Source organism: Canis lupus, chromosome 18 (assembly GCF_003254725.2).
Source record: "Canis lupus dingo isolate Sandy chromosome 18, ASM325472v2, whole genome shotgun sequence".
Lineage (NCBI taxonomy): Eukaryota > Metazoa > Chordata > Mammalia > Carnivora > Canidae > Canis > Canis lupus.
This window is the reverse complement of record NC_064260.1, coordinates 16,536,008-16,548,767: the sequence shown is the minus strand read 5'-3', so window position 1 is coordinate 16,548,767 and position 12,760 is coordinate 16,536,008. Positions and strand designations below refer to the sequence as shown.

General features: G+C 37.3%; 1 protein-coding gene across 2 annotated transcripts in view; it reads right to left on the bottom strand.

Annotated features, from left to right (window-relative positions):
* The window catches only part of RELN (reelin), a 492,310-nt gene that overhangs the window by 209,796 nt on the left and 269,754 nt on the right, over window positions 1-12,760 (bottom strand). For both annotated transcript variants that reach the window (XR_007403524.1, XM_025449216.2), the window contains exons 9-10: window positions 4,800-4,896; window positions 1,839-2,079 (exon numbers count right to left, since the gene is read on the bottom strand). Coding sequence is in view for 1 of the 2 variants with exons in the window: in XM_025449216.2 (XP_025305001.1) it covers window positions 1,839-2,079; window positions 4,800-4,896 (338 nt within the window). In the remaining variant the exon portion in view is untranslated. The remainder of the gene's footprint in view (window positions 1-1,838; window positions 2,080-4,799; window positions 4,897-12,760) is intronic.

The window sequence follows — 12,760 nt, the reverse complement described above, 5'->3', positions numbered from 1 at the left end:
TGGATTGTCTTGAAAGGGGCCAGAGTTTTAGAGTTTTTGTCAGAATGAATTTCCATAAGGTTTTCTGGGTGTTTTCTCACATTGAGCTAGCATGAGGCCCATTCCTAACACCAGTCCATTAGTGTGATTTCATCAACTTAAAGTAAGATATCTAGTGTTTGAGTTGTTAAGTAAGAAGTTATGGTGTCAGGGGAGTTCCTGTGTTGAAGGATTCTAAATAATTTGGAATCATTTTTCTAAAATTCGAAAAAATTATTAAAAGGAGGTGAACATCTAAGATGTTTACCTCCTCTGTGCAGCCCGTTGTATCAGTAAATCATATTTTAAAAAATTCTCTAAGCTGTATTTGCACTTTACTTTCATATTTTGGAAACTTGAGAGGGCCCAGTTGAGGGTCTAATGGCAGTCTTTATATTGCCTAGGCACAATTCCTTGCTCCACACACTCTCTGGGCAGGCAAGCCCATGATTTTAATTTCCATGCAAAAGGCTATAAATGCCACACTTCCTCTGAGTTCCTCATGGCTTTCTAACCTCCCATCAAATATTTCTTCTTGCCCATCCCCAGGATTATCAGGATCAAGATGCCCGCACTGTACAGCATGATGACTATAGTTAATAATACTGTACTGCATATTTGAAAGCCGTTAAGAGAGTAGTTCTCATCACAAGAAGAAAATTTTGTAAACGTGAGGTGATGGATATCAACAAAACTTATTGGGATGATCATTTTGCAAGACATACAAATATTAAATCATTACACGGCACACCTGAAGTTATTATAATATTATACATCAAATACACCTCAATTTAAAAAAGATCTATATGGAAAAAAAAAGATTTATATGTCCAGAGTGAATTCATCAACTTCTATGAACTTGCTCCTCCTTGCTTCCATGAATGGCACTGCTGTCCACTCAGCTGCCCAAATCTTGTCCTCACCACCTGCTATTCCCTCATCATCTCAATTGGTCCTGAATCTTCTCCATTCCTTCATAAAAATCTCTATAATCCAACCACATTGTCCCCTCAGTCTGGACTTCCATTACCAGCCTACCTGCACTTTCTCCCTTGTATCCCATCCTCCACCTCAAAGGTGTACTTAAAAAATCTAATCTGATTGTTGGATTTATTTGGAGCAATTCAGTGACTTGCTACACCTTCAGGATAAAGTTCACACTCTATAGCAGCTTGAAAGATCTTCAAGGTTTTGTCACTGGCCACATCTCCAGACTTCACTATCACAAGTCTCAACTCAAAATCTGTTGAGAACTAATTTGAACATTGTCTAAGAGCTTTGTGCTCTCACTGTATGTATTCTTTATGTATGTGATTTCTGATCCTAGAAACACTATTCCTCCCACCCGGTCAACTTTAAATTATCTTTTGGTCTCTTCTTAGATCACTATCTGAAGAATCTTCCTAATTCCTTGAGACTGGATTTGGTATTGTATATTGTACTTCTGGAGCTCCAAACGTCCCCAGCAAATCACAGAAATTGTATTGCTTTGTATTTGCATGTTGACCCGTCTAACTACCCCCACTAAGCTGACAGCCACGTGAAAGGAAGAAACATATTTGCCTTTCTGTGGTTATATTCTCTACTGTTCAGCCCAGGACATGGCACAGTGATTCCTTAAGGATACTTATTAAATGGACGAATAAATGAATGTTTTTTGTATCAATGACTCCCCATCCTTACAAGAGAAGGTAACATAAATAAGCATATTACTTATTCCTTTACTAGTGGATTTGGTAAGAATAGTTATCTTTGTCTAATTTGGTTTATTAAGCTTTAGGTGTCGGAGGGAAGGAGAAGAAACAAAAAAGAACTCAAACCTTAACTGTAGCTCCTGGGAAAAAAAGCCAGTTGCCTGTGTCTACTGGATCAAGAGTGTCTTCTAAAATGACTTGTTTGTGAGCTGAGTTGATGATCAGGATGTTATCTAAGGCCCAGCAGGCTTCATACACTTCGCCTACATGGAGACTTTCTTGCTTCCACTGAAACTGGACGTTCTCCCCTTTGGCGTCTTCAGGAAGGTAGAGGATATGGATGGTTGTGCTGACATTGGAAGGGGCTCTGCAACATACAGTGAGATAGGAATTGGTGCCATATCTTAAAGTGCTATATAATAAATGAACAAAAAAGTTCAACAGTATCCATTTCTTCTTTTTTGTAGATCAATTTTGTTTTCTAATTAAAATTGTAGTTTCATTATTTTAATAGTATATGTATTGCAGATTAAATACTCATAATCCCTTAGCCCTCAAATCTTTTAGTATATGCTGATGATTAAGATGTTCATATTAAGTGATGACAGTTTAAACATTAAATGTCTTCAAGAGCTCTTCTTTTAATGCAAGGCAGACACTGAGTATATTCAAGCCAGTAAAGGAATAATTGAAGAGACAATGGCATACACTTTATGGGTCCTGTAAAAAATCAAAGTGTTTCCAGCATAGTTTTTTGCATGTGGCAGAAAATTGCAAAAACTCAAATAATCTCACAGTTAATTTTATTTGATACTAAAAAGAAAAAAAGTAGAAAGACTATAAAATTATCTTAATTTTGATTCTTTCCTTGAAATTTTGTATCTATGAGAGACTACTATATGCTATTACATAATCTGTGTTTAATAACTTATTTCTAGTAACCAGATTCATTTTTATTTGCTTTGTTTATATCAATGCGCATTTTGCCATGAAAATTAAACACTCTATGTAATTCTTCACAACTTCATGCAAATAAATCTTTAAAAGCTTGATATGATTTAACATGATTTTTATAGTTAGAATCTAGGCCCTTCTGCTGCTATATGATAAAGTATTTTTATTAAATATTTTATTCTACCTAAGTAGAAACCTGCTGTAGCAAAAATGACTGCTTTAGCCAAGATTAAAAGTGGTTCTAAAATGCAAACTAGTAGCACCCTGGGCTTACTATTAATCAGTTTTGAAAGGACCATAGAAGAGACATATTTTTCACTCCCCAATGAAGCACACAGATTTCCAAAGAATTGTCAGTGTAGGTTATAGGTGCTGTACCTTACCTTTAGGGGTAACCAATTGCCTTTTAAAACAATATTTCATAATGACTATGTTTTTAGCTTCAGAAAGAATTTAAATAAATGAAAATGGTATATTTCAGTTTTAGGAAGTGATTGAAAGTATGTTCACTCTGACACTCTGATCACTTCTGGTAAGGAAAATTTGCATTCATGAGCATGATAGCTTGGAGCATGGTCTAAAATTGAAAGTCACATTTAGTGAAAAACCAAATGGAGTCAGCTGAATGTGATGTTCATATGTTGTAATTAAATGTATACAAAAAAAAAAAAAGGCTTATGGTAAGAAGTTACCATTCTAGAGAAGAGGGTTTAATGAAGGACCAGAGTTTTGAGTTATAATGATGGATCAGATTTCAAGTTTGATATAAAGAAAAAGGCTAACAAGGAAAAAAATATGTATATATTCACTATTCATCATATCAAAAATATGTAGCTGTTTTCCAGCAAAAATGCCTACTACAATTTACCTAAACTATGATGTATTACTACTGGATAGAGAAAAAATGCAGGTATGGATAAAATCTTCAATATGCTGCCTTGTTTAAAGCCATTTATATAAATAAGTATTTAATATGAATCTATTTTCATAATAACTACTAGAAATTAGAAAGAACAGAAAGATGCTGCTATAAAATTGATACAGCATGTCAGAGCTTGGCTTGTACCAGGTCCTTATGAATTATATGGGTATCCTGCCTCAGAGAGACATGGTCTATTAAAACCCATGAGTTGGAGTCACTTTTCTCAGTTTCTGGGTGGGGTAGACCTTGAACATGTGGCAATTTTTAAAATTTGAAATATTGCTGGAAACTTTAGGCAGATTGGTTTAGTTTTAAAGACTAAGAACCTAATATATGCTCTTCTTCCCTAAATAAACTTCAATTCTTTCAATATGGAAATATGGTAGGAAAACTAGTGTGTGAAGAAAGAAAACTGATGGAAAACGTTCTATGTGAATTATGCTAATATTAAGAACTAAACCAATCAGATTAACTACTTTATAAAAGTTCAAATCAGTCTTTTTTCCTTTAAATATCTTACCAGACCTGAAATTAAGCATCCATTTTGAATTGTTTTATGATTTAAACTTTTCGGAAGTTATAATTTGAGTTTTGCTAATTTAACCATATTTTTTCAACTTGAGTGAGCTGCTTCTTTAAAAGCATCCTACTTCATTTTCTTACAGAGGGATTTTTTTTAAATAAAGAAAATGTAATAAAATAGCTATAAATTGCATCACAATTATGATAATAGAATTTTAGAACCTGCCTATGAGAAGTTGGAGGGGGAACTGACAGAACTAAAGATTAGATGCAAAAGCCCCAGTGGCTATGAACTCATTACCATCCCAGACTGGGAGGAATTTATGTGGTAATCTCATATATTCCTAGGCCTCCAAGCCAACCCATAGCCAGGCCACCTAGAGAGCAGAATGATGATATTTTGTGGAGGATTCCATCATAAAGGTTATTCTCCCAAATGTGCTTTTACCAAAAATGGTTTGTTACAGCTACTATGAATCGTGGGAGGCTCTGAATGGAAAATGACTCTTTTAACAATACTTCTTCAAATAAGGCAGAGAGTCATATGTGCAGGCAGGTAATTCAGGGTAATTAAAAACCAGAATCCTTTTAACCATGAAGAGTAAAATCGGTGGTGGAATGAAGGCAAACAGGGAAGTAGAAACCCACCTATGTCAGGATTTATGAAACTACTTTAAATGATAACAAACCTAATTCTCTCAAGCTGAATCCAGTCTGCGGTATTATTCTTGGCATAGGACATGGTGATGCTGGGGTCCGAATAACTAAAGCGACACGAACCCGAGCCTGTAAAGAGCAATAACATTAAGTTTCAAAGTTAAAAAACACTGTAATTGCATATTATCCTTCTTCATAAATGTGAGATAATTTTGCAACCATTTAAATATTTATTTATTTGCTTCATCATTCCTCCAACTATGCTGAAATTTCTTGTGATTAGTTCTGATAAATACTATTTGATAAATCACTTTAGAAATCGGGAAAAAGCCAAAAAAACCTCTGCAGATTTCTTGGGAGATACAAAACTAAACCAAACTAAATTATAAAATAAACAATTCTATGCCAAGAAATATCTAAATATTCTAGAATAATTAATAATGCCATTATAGTTCTTGCAAGTTAATATTAGTTAATAGTGATTGCATTAAATGGTATATAAGTCATTAAATTGAACGAGGACGAAAAGTACCATTCTTCTGTGTGTTATTTAAATGATTAGACAGCATGTGAGAAACTAAAATACTGTGAAGAAAATTCAAGTACTAAATGAATGAGAACTATTAGATACGATTGATACTATTTTACGAGAGCCCACCATGAAAGATTTAAGAGACATTATTATGTCCCATTGTGAACATTTGGTGATTATTTCTCACTATGATTTTCCACACTGGAAATATGACCAAGGAAAGTTTTAAAACTCTGACAAGGATGTGTTTCTACACATTCAATGAATTCATATAATAAAACATAGCATGACTATCATTTCAAAGATCTTCTCAGAATACCCAAAACAGCCATGAAACATATGCCAGAAGTTTATTGTAACCGAATAGCAGGATTTTTTTCATACTATATTAAAAACAAATGAACTAACAGAAAAAGAAATAGTGCAATTTATGTTTAACTTTCACCCATCTGCTAGAGGAGCCTCGGTTTCAGCAAATGGCATCTGTTGACGGTTTTTACATTTGTAGTTCTCAGGAGTTCCAAGCTTTAATAGACTCATTTATTTTATTTCAGTGGTGTTTAGTACAACACCAGTTAGTTTGCAATCGCCAAAGCTGGCAATGTGCTAAAAGGCCAAAAGGCAGTTTTCCCAGATTTATTCTCACAGCCAAAACGTGGGTAGAAAAAGTATGAAAGAAAGGATATTCAAAGGACAGCTCCCCAGCAACCGTAAGCTCAAACACAAACCTACCTTATGCCATTTTGATCATTGCTAAATTTTACTTTTCATAAGCAGCTGCTTAAAATAAATATCAAGCTGCGAGGCTGCAATTGGAAGGGGCCAGGATTATATGGGACAAACTTTAAAACAAACAAGAATGAGGACTGGCTGACAATCTGTTTATTTCAAAACAAAGTTCAAATCAGCCTAAAGAATTGTAATGGCACTTCTGTGCCTCCCTCGTGTTGTGTTTACCATAAGCTCCTAAAAGCAAATGGAGAAGGTGAATCCCTGAAAAAGGAACAGGTAAAGCGAATGATAGCCAAACATGTGCCTTACAGAAGCCAATTCCTTCAAACTGTTTACCAATTAAGACAGAAGGACAGCTGATAAGCATCAGAATACAAATGTGTTCTAGTGTGATGACAAATATGACTTCTCTCCTATTTCCTTAAGCCGGCATCTCTAGGTTGGGGAATTCAGTTCATTATGTACCTATAGAACATAGGCACCTGGCAGGTGACTCATTTTTCCTAGGCCATTTACTCATTACATTCTTACATACCTAAAATCTTTATAAATCCATCTTCTCCTCAGCACTGTCAGTAAGACCCTCATTCGCTCCTGCCAGGACACCGCAGTGGTCATTTTGGCCTCCCTGTCTCCAGCCTCTCACCTCCTTCTCTAGCTACATGGCTGCCAGTGCTCTTCCTACAAGTAAACTCATAATCGTATTACCTCCCTGCCTGTAATCAAACCTTCAACAGTTCCTCAGTACCCTCAGGATAAAGCTGTGCTTCTCCCTGCCGTGAGACAAAGATGCAGAGCTCCTAGAGATCAGATGTGCGCCCCGGAAAAGAGAACTGAAGAAGAAGGCCCTGAGCTGGAAGTAGAGCCCCCAACAGAACCAGTGGCTTTGGCTATCTGCATCGCCCTGAGCCCCAGCCCAAAATCCCATTCCAAATGGTACCAGTTCAATGGGTAAATGATCCCCCACTCCCACTCTGGATGTAGTTGTTCCACATACACTGGGTACCATTTTTCTTCACATATTCCCTTCTGAATTGCAACCCCACTGTCACACAGACTTCAGCCAGAAGATTGAGATTTCCTTGCCCAGCTTGACAATGGTTACTGGAGTCTATTTGGGATGAGGGGAAGAGTTAATCAATGTCCATGTGCACAGGTGGCTAATGGCACCCCCAATTCCCTGCTGCCATTTGCTGGGATGCAGAGCTGTCACATGCCTCAAAGCACCTTTCACACAGTGAGGAGGGCAATAATGACCAGGGGCCATCTGCAACAGGTACCTCTTTCTTTCTCCTCTCCTTTCTTTCTCGTCTTAAGTCAAAGATCTTTAACTGCCAACACTGAAATTTAAAACTGGAAAGGAAAGTAAACCCAAATGTCAAATTCAAAATACCCTCTTGTTGCAGATCCATTTTCTTCCCCTCAGATCTCTTCCAATGTAATCCTTCCCTCTAAAGTAGCAAATGTGTAAGTGTGCAAAGAAGTGCTAAAGGAGGGAAGATAATTCAGGATCATGGTTATACAAGTACATCTGATAGCCACTGATGGACTTTCACTGGTCTAAAAATCCAAACACTTTCTTTGGTTCCTGACAGGCAAATGAGGAAAGTCCATATGTTTTCATTTCTGTCCATGGCAAGGGTACAAGCAACCTATGAAGTGATTAAGGTTTGTATTCATAAATAAAATTAACAAAATTTTAGGATTTATTGAGGATCCCAATTCAACACTCTAAGAAAACTGACTCTCACATAGAGCTACACATACAAAGATTACTGAAATTACCCACAGTGTGGGGGAGGACAGGATATTTTTTTAAATTTATTTTTTATTGGTGTTCAATTTACTAACATACAGAATAAACCCCAGTGCCCGTCACCCATTCACTCCCACCCCCCGCCCTTCTCCCCTTCTACCACCCCTAGTTCGTTTCCCAGAGTTAGCAGTCTTTACGTTCTGTCTCCCTTTCTGATATTTCCCACACATTTCTTCTCCCTTCCCTTATATTCCCTTTCACTATTATTTATATTCCCCAAATGAATGAGAACATATAATGTTTGTCCTTCTCCGACTGACTTACTTCACTCAGCATAATACCCTCCAGTTCCATCCACGTTGAAGCAAATGGTGGGTATTTGTCATTTCTAATGGCTGAGGAATATTCCATTGTATACATAAACCACATCTTCTTTATCCATTCATCTTTCGTTGGACACCGAGGCTCCTTCCACAGTTTGGCTATCGTGGCCATTGCTGCTAGAAACATCGGGGTGCAGGTGTCCCGGCGTTTCATTGCATTTGTATCTTTGGGGTAAATCCCCAACAGTGCAATTGCTGGGGCGTAGGTCAGGTATATTTTTAACTGTTTGAGGAACCTCCACACAGTTTTCCAGAGTGGCTGCACCAGTTCACATTCCCACCAACAGTGTAAGAGGGTTCCCTTTTCTCCGCATCCTCTCCAACATTTGTTGTTTCCTGTCTTGTTAATTTGCCCCATTCTCGCTGGTGTGAGGTGGGATCTCATTGTGGTTTTGATTTGTATTTCCCTGATGGCAAGTGATGCAGAGCATTTTCTCATGTGCATGTTGGCCATGTCTATGTCTTCCTCTGTGAGATTTCTCTTCATGTCTTTTGCCCATTTCATGATTGGATTGTTTGTTTCTTTGGTGCTGAGTTTAGTAAGTTCTTTATAGATCTTGGAAACTAGCCCTTTATCTGATATGTCATTTGCAAATATCTTCTCCCATTCTGTAGGTTGTCTTTGAGTTTTGTTGACTGTATCCTTTGCTGTGCAAAAGCTTCTTATCTTGATGAAGTCCCAATAGTTCATTTTTGCTTTTGTTTCTTTTGCCTTCATGGATGTATCTTGCAAGAAGTTACTATGGCCGAGTTCAAAAAGGGTGTTGCCTGTGTTCTTCTCTAGGATTTTGATGGAATCTTGTCTCACATTTAGATCTTTCATCCATTTTGAGTTTATCTTTGTGTATGGTGAAAGAGAGTGGTCTAGTTTCATTCTTCTGCATGTGGATGTCCAATTTTCCCAGCACCATTTATTGAAGAGACTGTCTTTCTTCCAATGGATAGTCTTTCCTCCTTTATCAAATACTAGTTGACCATAAAGTTCAGGGTCCACTTCTGGATTCTCTATTCTGTTCCACTGATCTATGTGTCTGTTTTTGTGCCAGTACCACACTGTCTTGATGACCACAGCTTTGTAGTACAACCTGAAATCTGGCATTGTGATGCCCCCAGATATGGTTTTCTTTTTTAAAATTCCCCTGGCTATTCGGGGTCTTTTCTGATTCCACACAAATCTTAAAATAATTTGTTCTAACTCTCTGAAGAAAGTCCATGGTATTTTGATAGCGATTGCATTAAACGTGTATATTGCCCTGGGTAACATTGACATTTTCACAATATTAATTCTGCCAATCCATGAGCATGGAATATTTTTCCATCTCTTTGTGTCTTCCTCAATTTCTTTCAGAAGTGTTCTATAGTTTTGAGGGTATAGATCCTTTACTTCTTTGGTTAGATTTATTCCTAGGTATTTTATGCTTTTGGGATATTTTGTGTTAAAGGCACTTCATTAATGTTGTTTCCAGCTGTTCTTGGCTGTCAATTCTTGATTTTAAATTGACAAATAAATTGATAAATGATAAAGATAAACCTACAGTTATTTATAATACCTGTCATTTACATTATTATTGGTTATTTAGTGAACCCCATGGTATACAATGGTGGATACTTTTACTAAAAATATTTCTAGCCTATTATTGTCTTACAGGTAGTCCTATGGATTAAGAAACATATGCACTGCAACATAAACATAAACACAAGCCATTTTTACTCTTCTGCTAAAGCAGATATCTACATAATGCCTCGCAACTACCTTGCAATAAAACAGCCCTTCACTAATGATATCTTGAATTTGTACTATTGAATGCGTGCCCATGAGCTATTTTTAAAACTTGCTTTGTGTTACCAAGTTAATAAAACTACTGGATTATTTTCTTTTAATTTTTAATTTTCAGAATTTTAACATAAAATGGTAAGTCTGAGTTCATTCTTATTAGGTTAAGAATGCAATGCATACAGTTAAGAGAAACAGAAACACAGACAGTAATGTCCTCATCTTTTTGCCCACAGATCTACCTGTTATTCTCTACCTGATCTACCTATATTCTCTCTTCATTGTACCAGTGTTTTCTGCTTCCCTCCTGTTGTAGCAGATGAAGTGTTTCTGTTCTAATCAGTGTGAACTTCCTTGTATGGTCTAGATCCCACCTCCTCTTCGCTCCTTAAAATTTCCCCTTTCTTTGTCCTGCATCATCCATCTCTCCCCATGAGTTTCTTGGATCATTCCTATCATCATATAAACATCATAGAAACATACAGAACATCTCCCATCTTACAAAAACAAAACATTTTCTTGATGTCACCTTTCCTTCTGCTCCTTTTCATTCTATTTTTGCTCCACTGTACAGCAAAACCCCTCAAAAGGGTGTCCAGTGATTGTCGGCACATCTTCACATCCTATTCTCTCTCCCCACAACTGCCACCCTCTTTCCAGGCTCCTGCTCTCAAGCACTAACCTGAAGCTCACTGCAGGGGTCCATGTTGCCAAATCAACAGACCCCAAATTCAAGTTACTTGACTTCTTTGCAGGATTTGTCAGTTGACCTCTGCCTTTTCCTTGGGTAGTTTCTTCCCTTGGCTTCCACCTCCTTCATTTCCTGTTTCCTTCTTGACCTCAAACTGGCCTTTCTCTTCTCTTACCTACACTGCCTCCTTTGATGATCTTTCTCACTTTCAAGGCTTTAAATAACATCTACCACAGACAATACCCTGGATTATACCTCCCATGAGGTTCACACTTGCAGATCCAAACTGCTATTTATCATCCCTAATGAACATCTCAAACTTACTATATCAAAATTGGAAGTACTGGTTTTCCACTTGCTGAATAGCTACTAGTCTTTTCATTTCAAATGAAACCACCCCACAGGCTCAAACAAATGGATGAAAAAAAAAAACCCTGGTAGTCATCCTTGATTGCCTCACGCCCCACTTCAGCTCATCAGACTGTGCTGAGAGTTCTGCTTCCAAAATGTAGTTTTGCTTATATCCCTCTCGACTGCTCCAACTCAGTCAAATCATGAACATGTCTTGGTTGTTTGCTTGCTCTCCTTTATCCTCCTGTGATCCATCATCCTCACAGCAGTGTGTGGGGGGGTGTCTTTTAAAAACAAAGGAGTCTTTTAAAATGTTTTAACAATTATACTGTTCCCTGCCTAAAACCATCTCAAGGCTTCTCACGTGCTAGGAACAAAAAGATGAGCTCCTCATCCTGATACACGAAATCCTTCACGATCTGCTGACTCGTACACTTTCAAACATCCCTGTACCGCTCTGCCTCTCATTTACTATGTTCCAGCCATAAAGTACTCTGGACTTCTTTTCTCTTTCCTGACACTCCATCATCCCAGGGCTTCTGCGTTCCTTCTCACTGCCTGAAACTACATTTATTATGTCAATTTCCTCATACCCTATTGTCTCCTCACTCCATTCATATCTTCCCCCCCACCCAATTTTCCCCTGCCTGGATCCCTCTTCTCCCTCAGGTTATCTGTGCAAATAATCCCTCCTCAAAGAAGCCTTCTCTGAGCACTCAATCCAAAGAAGTCTTTCCCAATCACTAATCATCCTCCATCTTATCACTCAGCTTTGTATTGTTCATAGTAGGGATCAGTATTTAAATTTATTGTGTTTATTTAATCATTTACTTGCTCAACATCCATATCCTGTTAGAATGCAAACTCTGTCAGAGTAGGAACTGTCTTGCCCATTACTTATGTCCCTAGTATTCACAATGATGCTTGGTACACAGTAGGAGCTCAATAAACTCTGGCTTGATCATGAATAAATTTGCTATAATTTATTTACTTTAAATTCGCCATTTCTTCACTTTTATTGAGGTATGTTTCTACTAAAAAAGGGAACTGCAAGGGTGTCTGGGTTGCAGTCAGTCAAGTGCCTGCCTTCGGCTCAGGTTATGATCCTGGGGTCCTGAGATTGAGTCCTATGTCAGGCTCTCTGCTCAGCAGGAAGCCTGTTTCTCCCTCTCCCTCTGCCTGCCACTCCCCCTGCTTGGGTTCTCTTGCTCCCTGTCAAATAAATAAATAAATAAATAAATAAATAAATAAATAAACAAATAAACAAATAAATAAATAATCTTTTTTTTTTTAAAGGGAATTACAAGAGGAGTTGAGACTTAAGAACTTTTTTTTTTTTTTTTTTTTTTGAGACTTAAGAACTTTTGACTTTACTTCAAGAGTCAAAGTGAAAAGACACTTGGGTGGCATGACAATCATGCTTTAGGATACCTGAACTGCTTATTTCCTCAACCACAGGTTAACTATGGTACTGTTGTACAGTCACCCAGGTAATAATTCCCCCAAATTAATTAGAATATGCCTTAAGAAGATTTAACTGGTTCTATAATCCAGTCCGCTTTTGGAATAAAAATATCAGAGACAAATTACACCAGTAATTATACTCCATTTTTGTCAGCCAGATAAAGTAATGTGAAGAATAATGATAGCCAGATGAGTTATTTTGCTTATTACTAAAGCCTTATTATAATGGCCCAGCATAATTGAAAATAAGCAATTTGCAAAGTCATACAAGGTAGTCATAAGCCATGTAGAGTATTACCCCCAAGGCACG